The sequence below is a fragment of the Cornus florida genome, unplaced genomic scaffold, assembly GCF_030987335.1.
Source record: "Cornus florida cultivar Cherokee Brave unplaced genomic scaffold, ASM3098733v1 CherokeeBrave_3.0.0_Hap2_Chr07, whole genome shotgun sequence".
NCBI classification, from domain to species: domain Eukaryota; kingdom Viridiplantae; phylum Streptophyta; class Magnoliopsida; order Cornales; family Cornaceae; genus Cornus; species Cornus florida.
The window spans coordinates 28,002,360-28,018,013 of NW_026775577.1; the positions used below are offsets into that span (position 1 = coordinate 28,002,360).

At 39.5% G+C, this 15,654-nt stretch overlaps 1 protein-coding gene across 1 annotated transcript; it reads left to right on the plus strand.

Annotated features, from left to right (window-relative positions):
• The first annotated feature begins 12,108 nt into the window (after positions 1-12,108).
• LOC132316511 (uncharacterized) lies at positions 12,109-13,803 on the plus strand. Its single transcript, XM_059814984.1, has 3 exons — positions 12,109-12,972; positions 13,030-13,438; positions 13,547-13,803. The coding sequence occupies exons 1-3, from the start codon at positions 12,109-12,111 to the stop codon at positions 13,801-13,803; spliced, it is 1,530 nt and encodes a 509-aa protein (XP_059670967.1).
• Positions 13,804-15,654: the final 1,851 nt, after the last annotated feature.

Here is a 15,654-nt window from a genome sequence, read left to right on the forward strand (position 1 = left end):
ATGACGATGGTCCCTTGGCATAGAGAGAGATTGCACTTTTAGCTTACATCACAGGAAGCTTCAGTTTGAACCTATAAAATACCCATGTGTCTTTTGCTCTGGGATATAAAAGTGCTTTCGCTTTCTTTTCTTTTCTTTTGCTATGCACATATATAATTATAACAATTTGTATATATATTTTTTATTTTATTTTTACTTTGACAATAAATTCACATTTAGAATAAATAATTACTTTTGGTGCCTCTACGGTGTCAGTTTTGTGCCATCTTTAATTTGCTTTTCCATTGTATATTAGTTAGTAATTGGTTGATATTAATGATTTTTGAACTATGCAATAATTTTTTTTCTTTTTAATGTATTATATATATAGTGGTTGATAAAGAAAATATTACTATTGAATTTAGTTGGGAATTAGTAATTGGCTCTGGTTTTTGATTTGTTTATCCTCGCCCCCCCATATTTAAAAAACTATATTTTTATATGCATAATTTTTTAAGTTTTAAAAATTGCCACCCTCAACTTAAATTTTTTTCATTTCTGCATTTATATTTCTTTAAAGTATTAATTTATGTCTCCCTCAACTTTACAAAATTTATTTTTGCGTGTATATTTTAAGAATAGCAATTCATGTTCATGGGTCATAATCATATCGTGTTGATGTAAGGGTATTATATTAAATAGATAAATTCAAACCCGACCCATTTAATAATCGTGTCAATAACCCTCAATACTAACCCAACCTATTTATTAAACTGGTAAACTTGTTAACCCATTTAAGGACCTATTTATTAAAACGAGAGTAGATAAGGTTTATATTAAATGACTTAAGTATCCATAGTAATTGAGTTTAAACAGATAACATATTACATAGGTCATATCCACGATTATAACATATTGAATTATACAGATCATAAACGAATTATATGAGTTGAACCACTCAACCAAAATCCGACATGGTTAAATAAATGGATTAATCGTGTTAATAATCCGAACCCGTTTAAAGTCAACCCAAATCCGCTTATCTCGTGTCGTGTTGGTGGGTCGTGTTGTAATTTGCCACCTCTAGTATATTTCTTTAAAATTTTAATTTTTGGCCCCCTCAACTTTATAAAATTTTATTTTTGAATGTAAATTTTTATAAAATTTTAAAATTGCCGTATCTTACAAAAATTTATTCCGTTATGCTCTGAACATAATTTTTGGCACCATCTCTGTGTAGTTTGATGATAATAGATATATTGTATTTTTTCTCTCTCCGAACCGCCCAAACTTATACATTAATGAATGAATTTTGGATGAGTGACTTAAGTGAATGAATCATAAACGAGTTAGTTGGCAAAAAAGATATAATTAGCGGGTCATTAATGGTCGGCCATTCACAACTCACATAAACATAAATTAAATCACCCAAACATAAATTTGTAATTTTCTCTCTCTAAAAATTTGCTCTCTTTCCATCTAATTTTCAAGTTTATTTCCACACTATCCTTGTCCTTTGTCTATACATGATAATTCTCTCTGTAAGGAGACAAGGTAAATTATAGAGTGAGAAAGTGATCGAGGAGAGAGAAAAACTTTATCTTTATTATAATTAATTATGGAGTATATTCTTTTGGCATTTGGTTCAGTAGCGCACTGGTTTAATGATAAGTAAGTAGTTCCCAATTGCTTATCATTTTTTGTTAATTGTTACATATCATTTATGAGTTATTAGTTGAACTAATTATCACACTGAGAGATTCTTAATAAATAGATTTGGGTGATCTGCATTGCTTTAGACCCTATTTTTAGATTTAAGGTAAATTGCATCGACAATCCCCTCAGGTTTCCTGCCCAATCCAGCCCATTAAATTCAAATCAGTACATTTGAACTTAAGAGCTCAAATTTACAAAAAATAATAATAAATAAATAAATGGGTAAGATACTTCAAAGCTTGCCACCCATGCATGGTAAGCATACATGACGCCAAGCCATGAAGTGAGGGCAATTTGTAGATGCCTAAAATTTGTGATGGTCTAATCACCGTCGGATTGGTCAAGAAGTCAAATACTTTTTAATTAATTAAATTCCACAAATTCGGGTTCCATCAATGGACACGTGTCAAAATCCTAAAGGTCCAGGCCTTTAAAGAAAACGGCGGTTTAATTTAAATTGATTTTCAAATAAAAGAAAACAAATACCTTATTTATGGAAAATTTGCACAATCATTAGGGAGTTTCCAAATCAAACGCCCCATTTTTGGCCTATAAATACAAGGCCACCCTACACATTTCGGGAACACACAGGCAGACACATACACAGAGAAAGAAACGAACAGAACATCGAAGCTCTGCCGAAGCTTTGACTCAACAAAAACTCTGAAGTTTCTAAAGAAGAACAACAACAAACGTACCACACCTACGTCATTCTTCATTTAAGGTCTTCACTCACCATTCGAGATAAAGCCTCGTCGACCCTCGTTTGAAAATTCATTTGAGTATTTTTTAACTTTGAAGAACTCAAACAAAGTTCAACCACCGGTTCATGATCACGCTCCCGAGGCCCTTGTACTGATTTCTGAAAGAGATTTAATAAGAGGGAGATTCTGATTGTAATAGAATTACCAACAGAGAACTATACACATTTTCCTTGATATTTAATAAAATTGATTGTTTGTTGCATTTATTTTCATTCCTGGATTTCCAGATACAAATATTAGTGTGAACAAATTTCTAACACGCCCAGTGGAATCTTTCTGCCTCTAATCTCTCTCTCTCTCTCTTTAATCACTGAATCAACACATTCTCTTACTCGCATCAATGGCTTCTAAGAAGATTCAAATTGCTCATGGCTTGAAAAATACTAGCAAGAATGTCGTGGTTGCAACGACGAACAAGGCTCTCACCTTGAAGGCCGCCAAAAACACTGCCACTCTATCAAGTGATAACAACACCTCCACGGGACCAACAACCCGCAACAAAGCGATGGCAGCCACTTCTCTAGCACAAAAGCAAAGCACAGTGCGTGTCAACCCCCATTAAGCCTACAAATGCAAAGGCTCAACCGTTCATCACCCTTGAATCGTTGAGAGCCATGGAAATCAACACCACAAGCAACCGTGCTGGTATGGAAGGCTTCTCTCCGAAAAGTACGTCGCTGCTTCTATCTCGATCCATTCCGGATTCCAACTCAAGCACGAGCTCACACTCATCCTCATCACCTGTATCTCCAGGAGGTTAGGCTTCACCGAGGTATGCTGATTCTCAAACTCCTTCACGGTCAACCCACATGCAAGTCATGATATCTGACACAACGTAGGTAAAGGAATAACTAGCGACTATGGTGGTCTGCCACGCTTCAGACGTGTTTTAGATGTATTTGTTGCACTACTAACAAAAAGGTTAATTCATGCTGACAACGTGTTATAAATATAATGACCAAAGTATAGAGAAAGAAAACTGCAAAACATAGAGAGAGAAAGGAAATTAATTTCATTCACTTCTATTCTTTTTCTTACTTTTTACATATACACAAATAATGTAATACCCTGATATTTTAAAGGATTTATTAATTGAAATTAATTACTTTTATTTTATTTTAAATGATTTAATTTGAATTAATTGCGTTTATTTTAATTTTTAATTTTAATTAATTTATTTTATTGAGTGCTTAGATTAATTATTTTATTTTATTTTATTTATTTTTTGTGAATTATTAATATGATGATTGTTGTGTGTGTACTTAACTATATTGATTGAATTGTTAGCGTGTTAATTTTATTGGTATGGTGTGACTTGGTTGTAGTTTTGTTTATGTGCTTAGTGTAATTATTTTTTTTTTTTTATTTAATTTAAGTATTTATTTTATTATTTGATTTATTTAAATTAATTGGATTCGGGCTTAAGGGAAGTTGGACCAAAAGATGTGGTCTTGGGCTTGTATGAAACCTAATTGGGTTAATTAATAAATGTCCATGGTTATTTAATAATTTAAATGATCATTTTTGTATTAATTATAAATATATAAAATTATATGTAAATATAATTAATTAATAATTGTTATGGAAAGATATATATAGAGATATATATTTATGGATATATATAGGTCTATATGATTTAATTAACCAATAGGTTAATTATGGAAGGTATATATATATATATATATATATATATATATATATATATATATATAATATAATATAATATAATATAATATATGTTTATAGATATATATTATTTAAGGATTATTATTTTATTTGAAAGTCCTAGTAGGAGTAGGATATGGATTCTAATGTGTATAAATATACACATAAGACTTTAGGGTTAAAAGTTTACACGTTAGAAAAATAAGAGAGAGAAAAAAAAAAAGAGGAGAAGGCCGACAAAGAGGAGGCCGGATTAGAGAAAGAGGGCGTCGGATTTGAAGGAGGCAATCAAGGTTTGAAGTTTCAGTTTCATTTTGAAACCTTCAGGCGAGTTCTTTTCTAACTTTCCTCTTAGAATCTATAAATATTTCACCTTGAGTATCAAGGCTTTAAATTAAATTTATTAATTTAGATCATGATTAGAACGGATTAAAAAAAATATATTAAGTTAACTTTATTTGATTAGAACAGGATTAAATTGAAATATTAAAAACATAATTTATTATTATTTTTTTATTTTTTAGAATTGTTGAATTTTAATATATATATATATATATATATATATATATATATATATATTTAAAATCAATTGTTATACTTGATCTATGACCCCAAGAGGGTTATTTAGGGTTTATAGAATTTTTATGAATTTTCTGTAATTTTCTTCAAATTTCTGGTATTTTTTTTTTATATTTTTAGGAATTTATTTCATTATATTTTTCCTATATTTGTTGGATAATATATACAGTTTATATTCGTATATATTTATGCACGTCTGTGAACCGCATCAAGGGGGCGAGTAATCCGGTGTGGGGAGGTCTATGGAGCATTAATGTACACGCTGATCTGGGCCCTTGGTTTAATTTAGTATAGGGAGTTAATCCGGTGTGATGGAGTTCCATAGAAGTTTGGTACGCATGTGCATCTGGGCTTTGGTGTGGTTTGATCAACAGAGAAGAGATCCGGTACATCGCGGCACATGGAGTTCTGTGCGTGTGCACATCGGGACCGTTGACTTGGTATAGTCAACAGAATTATTATTCGGTGTGGTCGCGCTCATAGTAGCGAATGAGCTCAACCTATTATTTTTAACTGTTTTGTTACTCAAAATTTAAACGGTCATAACTCAGTCATTTTAAATCGAAATTAGGCCATTCTTGAGCTCAAATTTAAGAATTTTTCGTCCTCTTTCCAATGGTACCAATTTCATTATCAGATTCCTATCATACTAGGAGGTATTTACGTTTTAGTGAGATAGTATCGGAAAATTATTTACCGAAATGGAGTATTTATGGGAAACTATTTATGACGATATTTAGTATTATTTAAATTACGTAAATATAATTAAAAAATATATTTTTATGGAAGGAAGTGTGTGTGTGTGTGTGTGTGTGTGTGTATATAATTATTTATATATGTGTATATATGGTTTAATTGTTTAGGATAAGTATGGAGGGATGTGTGTATATATATATATATATATATTGATATATATGTATATATATGATTTAAATAATTAAAGATTATTATGGATGATATTATACATATTTATATATTATATAATATATGTGTAGTGTATGTTTGTATACATATATATATCAATTAAGATGATTATTATTATTATTCTTATTTGATATATTTGGAGAGGCTGGTTAGCAAATTTGTGATATGCTTATAACCTACAGGAGATGTTTACATATGAATTAGCTTACTATTAAGTTTAAAGTTGATACATAGTTAAGTTGTAGGCATGGATGAGTTGTCATAGGCGTAAATATAGTGCCTAAATATTTGTATGCATAAAATACATACATAGGAAGCATGAATGAGTTGCTAGTTTAAAAGTATAAAATATATACTTGTGGAGGCATGGTTGAATTGCCAATGTATAAATAAATATACTTATGGATGTATGGTTGAATTGCCAAAGTATAAATATATATACTTAAGGAGGCATGGTTGAGTTGCCAATATATAAATAAATATATTCATAATGGCATGATTGAATTGCTAAAGTATAATTAAATTTCTATGTGTATTAGATTATTAAATTTTATCAATGGATGTTGTATGTATAAGTTGGATTAAGATTAGATATTCTTAAATTAGAATAATCTAGTATTGACATGTTAGTCTATTGTTTAATATATATTAATAAAATAATATTGGTAGAGACATGGATGATTTGTCAAAGCCTAGGTATTGATTATATGGTTTAAATAATTAAATTCATTATTGGCTTTTGGATTAAATATAATTTTTCTTAAATTATATTTTATTATTTATATGATTAAATAATTATTTAAAATTGAGTTAAGATTGAAGGGGTTTCTCTTTAAAAGAGAAGGAGTTTTGAATTGGTTTAGGTACGATTATATTTTAATCATGGTTTAATGGTTTTGAAAATTAATGAAACTATTAAGGGATGTGAAGGTTATACTATATATAACTATTTATATATATGTGTATCATTGTTTATTAAACTTAAAACTTTATTAGGTTTGGTTTTGATCAGAGATTATCTACTTATTGATTTTCAGAGGTCTGGTAGAGAGAACTTGCTTGTAGAATTTAACCCACGATTTATTTTTTCAGGTTATTAAAGGTTCCAGTCTCGAGGTTGAAGATCCGCAGCTGGGAGAGTGTTATTCATCTATTCATCTTGTGTATTTTTAAGTAGTATTAGATTATTTGATAATATTTTAAGGAGTCCTTTGAGTCATGGGATTCCCGAGTTGTAATTGTTGGAGAATCATTAATTAATTTTTATTTATTATTTTTTATTCAGCGTATTATTTATTCTTTTATTTCATTTTGTACTCTGTGCTTGTTTAAAATACTTTATTGTTTTGATACTTCCCTGATTTTGTGCACAGATTTGATCAACTCGTGTTCTGAAATTAAGGAGTATTACAAATAACATATATATATATATATATAGCCAAGCCACATCGTGCCCATCAAGCTTATCAAGCAACTTGTGTATCAAGATGCAAGTTACTTGTAAGGCCACTAGTATGGCCACCATTGTGCACCCATATATATATATATATATATATATATATATATATATATATATATATAACATGTACTTGTTTTAATGTGTGATGAAGAAGGATGGGAAGAGAAAAAATAGATAACCAAAGGAAGTTTTATTTTGTATTTTTTATTTCTTTTAAGTTTTTAGTAGAAGGCGATAGTGAGTAAAATTTTCATCAACATTGCAATAGGTGTAATATATGGTGAATGGCAACTATTGATCACCATCTGTCATAAGAAAGTCTACAATACGCTCAGAAATTTTAACTATATATATAATTTCCCATCAACGGTCAATCATTTTTTTTACCGAACACTGAATGGACACAGCCTGAACACCGATCGAACACGCATGAACTCTTCTTCTGCAGACTCTCGGTTGCTTCGACTGAGCTATTGCACATGATTTCTTTTGTGTGAAGTAGTGAATAATGAAGAGAGCCAGAGAGGAAGAAGTTGAGAAGGGAGTCAAACCTGTGCGACGTGAGAATACACATACACACATATATATATATATTGGGGAATGAGAGACAATGGCCTGTAGAATTGTCTTATTCAAAAAAGGGATGGGAGAAAAAGAAGGGTAGCTAGGTGTTGATGACCGCGCCACGATTGCTGACTAAGTGGCGCCACCTCTGCAACATAGGCACAACTGGCCAGTGCTGACTTGGCGTGCCCACGGTGGATTAGGTATTCTCGAGCTACCTATCCAATAACGGAACTCACTGGCCGAAGGAGGGGTCGTTACCCTTCCTCTACTGTGGACGCGTCTCGCTCCAGTCGGATGGGCTCCTCCCCCCTTGGCTCGCTCGAGGGTACTCTCTGAAAGAGCAACCTCGACTTACCTGTTTACACATTTCCTTTCTTGGCAAAGAAGACCTCGGGATAGAACTGGGATCGGAACCCGCGAGGTCATGAAGGCAGGACCTCGAAAGGGGGCCTATCCCTACCGAAGCACGGGAATCTGAGGACATGTGGATAGGTAGCTGAGATCTAAGGGGTTGCCTCAGTCCGAGGCTAGCATAAGGGGGAAAGGATACCCGGTACCTAAGCTCGAGCGATGAAGGATAAGAAACACATTAATTGCGAAAGACATTTGATAAGACTCTCATTAATTAGGGAGCGCCGTTACCTCCTTTGACCTGGGGGCAAAGTGCCGCGACCCATCCATCAGCGTCTCATCTGTCAGAAGAAGAGGCCATCGGACCTTTGGATAAGAGCGGGCTCAGCTAAAGGACTAAAAGGCATTGACCGAGGAGGTAAACGCTATAAATAGGGGTGTTAATCAGCCTTAAAGGACATCAACCACCACATTAACAATTATCCTCTGACAAGCTCGAGTTTGCATGGTACCGAGGTCGGCCTTCCCTTTCTTAATCTCCATACCTAGAGAATCCCTTGTGTTGCTTGGATCTCCACTTGGATACTGATCTCAGATCTCTTGGCTTACGTGGAACGATCTCCTTATCCTACTCACGAACTACCATCAACATTTTGGCGACTTCACTAGGGAGGAGCACTTCACCTATGTAAAGCATACGAGAGATCAGTCCGCCCTCTCAAACCAGCCCTGCCTTGGGCGAGGGCTACGATGGGTCTGTAAGTATGCCGGGATCGTACTTCCCTGGAACCAGGATTATCTATCCTGATGCGCTAGTCGAAGCCCATAACGCACTGTCGCATAGAATGGAGCAGCTAGAAGGCACTCAGAGGGAAGTAATGACCCTGCTGCGACAAATTGCTGACCAAGGAGCATTGCGGCAAGGCGCAGATCCGAATGATACTCTCTCTGGTGAACTTGCAACCCCAGACAATCCGGCGCGACAGACGTTCTTGTCGTCAGCCGAGGCAAGGCGGGCCACTGGTTGACACAGGCGAACGCGGGATACACCGCCGCGGGCTCGTCGAACCCTTTTTAGTACTCCTCTTACAGCGCCTGCAAGGTTGAGTATGCTGAGTACCAGTCGGAGAGAGGCTTGTCATAGAGACACGGGCTCGGAAGGATTTGGACATCAGCAGGACCCCATGCAGCGATCGCCATATGTAACTATGGCGGACCTGCAAACACTGCTGCGAAACGAAAAGAATATACTGATGCAGGAGGTAGCCCCCGAACCACCCTACGCGCAATCCATCGCGTTTCTCCCTTACCCCTCAGGGTACCTAACCCCCAAGTTTAGCAAGTTTGATGGAAAGAAGGGGAACCCCCTAGAGCACGTGGTACGGTTTATTAAGGCTCTAGGGCCCTTCGGAAACGATCATACCCTGCGTCTTAGGGAGTTTTCAAAAACTTTCACGGATAGGGCCTACAAATGGTATGTGAATTTGGAGTCCGGGTCGCTCACTACCTGGAACCAATTAGCCACGATTTTCCAGTCGAAGTTCTTTCAGCAGAGGAAAGGGTGACTACACTTTCCTTGACTAAAGAGACTTAAGGCCCGGGAGAGGATCTGCTTACTTACGTCCATAGATTTCATGATCGAGCCATGGAATGCTATGAGACTCATAAAGAGGAAGCGTTGGCTAAGATTTGCATACAAGGCATGCAAGGATCTTACCGAATCCATCTCATTAACCTCAAACTCATCACTTTCGCCGACCTGATAGAGGCATCCCGAAATTTGGCAAGTAACCTCGCTATTTGTGCACAGGCCGCTACACAGGAAGAATATCGAGGTAGGCGTAGACCTTAAGTTTCAGCTGCGGACGAGTCTCCTAACAAGAGGGGCGCAAGACCAGCCCGTACTCCCCGCTCGAAGAATCCGGACGAGGCTCCTCCGCCGTTCCCATGCACTCCAGAGGAAGTAGAGACTATTCTTAAGAAATGGATCCAACATGGAGGCATCAGGCTGCCCAAGGTGGCCCGCGAGCCCACACCAGAGGAGATGGCTAATCCGAAGTATTGCTTGTACCACCGGTATACTCGTCACCCCACCTATGACTATTGGGCATTAAGAAATACTTTCCAGATGCGGATTGTTAGTGGCGAACTCATTCTTCACCCCAGGGATGTGAGAGAGGAGCCTTTCCTTGCGCACGATCGAGGCGAAGCAATGATGGTAGCGGAAGTGGCAATTAGCAAGGAAGGGGTCGGGGAGAATGTTGACCAGGTCGTGCTGGTAGAAGAACATGACCTGGATGCGTTTCGTTTATTGGGAACGGCCCCTGTCAAGAATATTCTCTAAAAGATGGATTTCTCTCCTTTTGCCCAGAAGGAAATAGCAAAGTTTCTGTGGTTGGCGGCGAAGGAGGGTGTCAAAGAGGTAGCGTCTATCGCGCCACTCACTGTATCACAAAAGTCAGCTGGGTCAGCTATAGTCTTTACAGAGCAAGACAAATGTGTCCATACTCCACACAATAGGCCATTGTATGTCACGGCGTCGCTCAATGGGGTCGAGCTAAAACGGGCGTTTCTGGATAATGGATCGTCCTTCAATATCATGCCTCTGGAAGTCTTTCGCCGAAGCGGTCTCCCAGATGAGAAGCTTATCCGAAGGCCAACTGAGATCGCTGGGTTTGGAAGTGATATCCGAAGAACTGAGGGGCACGTGATGGCCGAGCTGGCCATTGGGAAGTTTAAAAGTTCGGTGAAATTTCATGTCATTAATTCGGACACCTCTTACCATTTGCTCATGGGTCGAGGATGGATGCATAAGTTCGGGATCGTGCCATCCTCGTATCACCAATGCATGAAGGGGTTCTGGAACGGGAAGCAAGTAATGGTCTGTTGCTCCGATCGACCGTTTATTAAAAGAGAGTCTCATATGGTGGAGGCTGGATTCTTCAATGAGTTAGAAGATGCAGAGGAATCCCAGCCATTGAGGGCATTTCCTCTACCGAAATGGGAAGAGATTGACCAACAGGAGGGAAGGATGCCAGGGTCGGCTACTAACCAGAAGAGGCTAGCTGTCTGCAAAAGGATACGTTTGTCCAATGAGAGAATAACATACCGCTTATGATGGTGTTGGGGGGCACGATCTCGGGCGAGACCGCGCCCCCGAGTAGAGTATTGTCAGGTAAAATCCCCGAGCTCGGAGAAGGAAGCCAAATTGGAGTCAGGCGAATCCGCTTGGCTCAGTCAAGATGAAATAGAGGAAGTCAACTTAGCCAATGATGGCCGCTCCCGGGTAGTCTATGTGTACAAGCAGCTAGAAGAAAATGAGAAAGCGGCACTGGTAGCTCTACTCAAAGAATTCGAAAATGTCTTTGCCTGGACATATGAAGAAATGACCGGACTAGACCCTCAAGTAGTGGCTCACCATCTCAATGTGCGACCGGATGAATGCTCGGTTAAACAGGTGCAAAGGAGCTTTCGACCAGACCTTGAGTTGCAAATAAAGGAGTAGGTACAGAAGCTTTTGCGAGCCGGCTTTATCAAACCAATTCAACATCCCACGTGGTTGGTGAATGTGGTTCCGGTGAAGAAGAAAAATGGAAAAATCAGAGTTTATGTAGATTTTAGAGATCTAAATAAGGCATATCCTAAAGATGATTTTCCGCTGCCTATAATTGACAAGTTGATAGACTCGACCTCAGGGCATGAGATGTTCTCGTTCATGGATGGATACAGTGGATATAATCAAATAAGAAGTGCGATGCAGAGAAAACAACATTCCGCACCCCCATGGGGAACTTCTATTTTATAGTCATGCCCTTCGGCTTGAAGAACGCATGAGCCACTTACCAGCGGGCCATGACAGCTATCTTTCACGACATGTTACACAGACAGATGGAGGACGATGTGGATGATCTGGTAGTGAAATCCCGAGTTCGAAGTGAACATTTGGCTAATTTGAGAAGTATCTTCGAAATATGTCGGAAGTTCAAGTTAAGGATGAATCCGCTGAAATGTACCTTTGGGGTCGAGGCTGGCCGTTTCTTGGGCTTCATAGTGCATCGTCAAGAGATTAACATCGAGTAAAGCAAAGCTCGAGTTATCATAGAAATGCCTCCGCCACAATCCCTCAAGCAACTAAAGAGTTTGGTAGGGCAGGTTTCGTATTTACGACGCTTCATACCGGCACTTGCCAAAGTGACTCATGCTTTTGGCGCTTTGATGAAAGAAAGATCTGAGTTCAGATGGAGTGAGAAGCATCAACAAGTTCTCAATCGTCTCAGAGGACTGCTCTCCTCGCCAACCACCATGGTAGCCCCTCGAATTGGGATCCCCCTCAGACTTTACATAACCTCGACAGAACGCTCCATTGGAGCGCTTCTCGCCCAGGAAAAGGATGGTCAAGAGCGCCCTGTGTATTATATCAGCCGAGTTGTGCAAGGTGTCGAGGCACGCTATTCCCCGATAGAGCGCCATTGCCTCTTCCTCGCGTTTGCGGCCAAGAAATTCCGCCATTATTTCTTAGCCCATACCATTCATCTCATCACCAAATGTGACTCGCTGAGATACCTGCTCTCGCGACCGATCATTTCGGGGCGAGTCGCGCGGTGGCTTTTGGCGTTGGCCGAGTTCGATATCCAATGCCTAGCACCTCGTGTTATTCTAAGTCAGGCCATGGTTGATCTGATAGCCCAATTCCCTTCCAGGAATTTCGAGCCGGTGCACGATGACCTTCCTCTCGACGAGTTCGATTCAATTTGTTGTGCGGATGAAAACATGATTTGGACGCTGTCATTTGATGAATCATCGACCTCTACGGGAGGCGGCGCAAGAGTAGTATTGACCCCTGAAACGGGGCAAGCCCAGAATCTTTCATACAAGCTCACCTTCGGATGTTCCAATAACACAGTAGAATATGAAGCTCTGGTGCTGGGCTTCCTGGCAGCACGAGAAGCTAAAATCAAGCGGTTGCATGTGCAAGGAGATTCAAACTTGGTGGTAAAATAACTAGATGGCTCTTATGCTATCAAGGAACCGGCCTTGGCCGCATACAGAACCATCATCCAGAAACTCAGTGGCTATTTTAGTGAACTTCAAAAAACCCACGCGCCGAGGACTGCTAATCGGCATCCGGACGCTTTGGCCACTTTGGCATCCAAAGTCGAGATCACAGGGGAATCAGTAGATATCTGTATTCACAGAAAGAATGAGTCATGTCTGTACAACGTACAATTTGCGAACTCTGAGGATAAGGATTGGCGAGACCCTTACAAGTCGCAGCTGAAGGGTGGTGTGGGCGATATCCCTTTGGTGGAACTTAAAAATTTTACAGTGTATCTGGGGGTGTTGTATTTCAGGGCACCCGGAGGAACTCTGGCAAGGTGTGTCGGAAGGAAGGAAGCTAGTAAAGTGTTGGGTGAAATTCACGGGCACACATGTGGTGACAATTCGTTAAGCTTATACCGAAGAATACAAAAATAGGGATACTATTGGCCGACGATAGCAAAGGAGGCAGCGGCTATTTAGAAAGCATGTCGCAATTGCCAAGAGCTGTTCGAAGGGAACCAAGATGTGGCCAATGTCGAGGAAGACTGGAGGCGCAAGTACGTAGAGTATCTCGAAAACCGGTCGCTCCTAAAGGAGCCTGGAGAGGCTGCTCTACTCAGAAGAGAGGCAAGCCGATTCTTCATTTGCAGCGACGAACTAATGAGGCAAGGCTTTGATGGTAAAGCCAAACGGTGCGTCAATTTGGCCGAAGCTCGTGAAGTTTTGAAGCAAGCTCACAATGATGAACACCAAGGGTGAAAGAAATTGTACAATCGGATTATACAACTGGGCTATTATTGGCCTACTCTGCAAGCTGACAGTAAAGACTACGCCCAAAAGTGCCGAGAATGCCAACCCACAACAATGCCATCCACGCCCCAACTGTGGAACTGCATCCCACAGACGCGCCTTGGCCATTCCACACCTGGACTATGGATTTGATAGGACCAATCTCACCCAAGTCCAAAAAAATGAAGTGGATATTAGTAGCAACGGAGGTCTACACTAAGTGGGTCGAGGCGATAGCCCTGTCAACGGCAACCGGGCAGGTAGTGGCAAACTTCATCAAAAAAAATATTATATGCCTTTTCGGCATACCTCGAGTCATTGTTTCAGACAATGGGATACCCTTCATCAATAGTCGAGTCCGTGCGCTTCTCCAAAGGTATCGGGTGGCTCACCGTAAATCGACGCCCTATTATCCGAAAGGCAACGGGCAAGCAGAGGCCACCAATAAGATACTGATTCGAATCTTGAGTTGAACATTGAAGGAGCAGCATGACAAGTGGGTCGAGCAGCTGCCACTCGCACTTTGGGCATACCGTACCTCAACAAGAGGAGCTATTGGCGCAACGCCTTTCTCTCTGGTGTATGGAACAGAAACGGTGACCCTGGTCGAAATAGCAGTTCCTTCCGGAAGTCTAGCCGAACGGAGCCAGCTACAGTTCGACCATCGGATCGGGGAGCTCAAGGGGCTTCAGGAGTAGAGGGAGCAGCCGAAAAGCAAAATGGTGGTTTACCAAAGGAGGGTGGCTCGGGCCTACAATGCCACCGTTAGACCTCGAGCATTTCAAGAGGGCGACCTGGTTCTAAAGACTGTGACACATGTGATGCGGAACTCGTCTGCACCAAAGTTCACACCAAAGTGGGAGGGTCCCTTCGAGGTAAGGGCTGCCAGCTCTAGTGGGTATTACGACATTGGAAGGATTGGAAGCAAAAAGATATTGGGCACATTCAATGCCAAATGGTTGAAAAAATATTATTCCTAATTTGAAAGCCCCATTCAAGGCACTGTTATTGTATACAAGAACTCGTGTAAGATGTTAAGAAAGGCTCGAGGGGCCCTGCGCTTTACTCTAGTTTTTTTTTAATGACTGGCATGTTTCTCCTTTTTAAATTCCTGGTTGGACCTATCTCTGGTAGAGGTCATGCAAGAAAAACACTGATCATTTGTGAAGGCCTCTGGGTTATAACTTTGGAAAAGATTACTTGTAGCAACCATGGTATCGCCTGGCCTCGGCCAAAAGCCGCGTATGATTTCTGATTCACTTAATAACTTGTAAATGTCATTTATAACATTTCCATAAGAGAAAAGATGGACGATAATAATAAAAAAACTGTTCTATTAGTAAAAGATCGTCATATTTTTCAAAGTACAGATTACATAAATTGATACTAAGAATACCTTGGTACAAGGTGTTACAATATCAGGGCAAATCACCTAAAACTAAAATAGCAGGACCAAGTTGAGATGACCTGCACTCGATCTCATCCTTTAAAGAAGCAATGTGCTGTTCTCTCGACTCCACCTTCTCCTATAAATCGGCCAAGCGGATCTTTTCATTATATAACACTCCTTCCTCTTTGATGACCTGATCGCGAAGGTCTTTTATTTCTTCTACCATTCTATCACGTTCCCCCAAAGCCTTAATCCGCAAAAGGATGTCGCGGGCCCAGCCTACGTCGATCTACGCTTGGCCCAAATTAGTAAGGAGACGGTCGAGGGAATCAAAATCTTTCTTGGCCAAGGTAAGATCTCGGGCTTCTCGAAGGCCGATTACCAACTCGCATGTGGTTTTATAAGCAAAGTCCAGGAACAAAGGCAACATC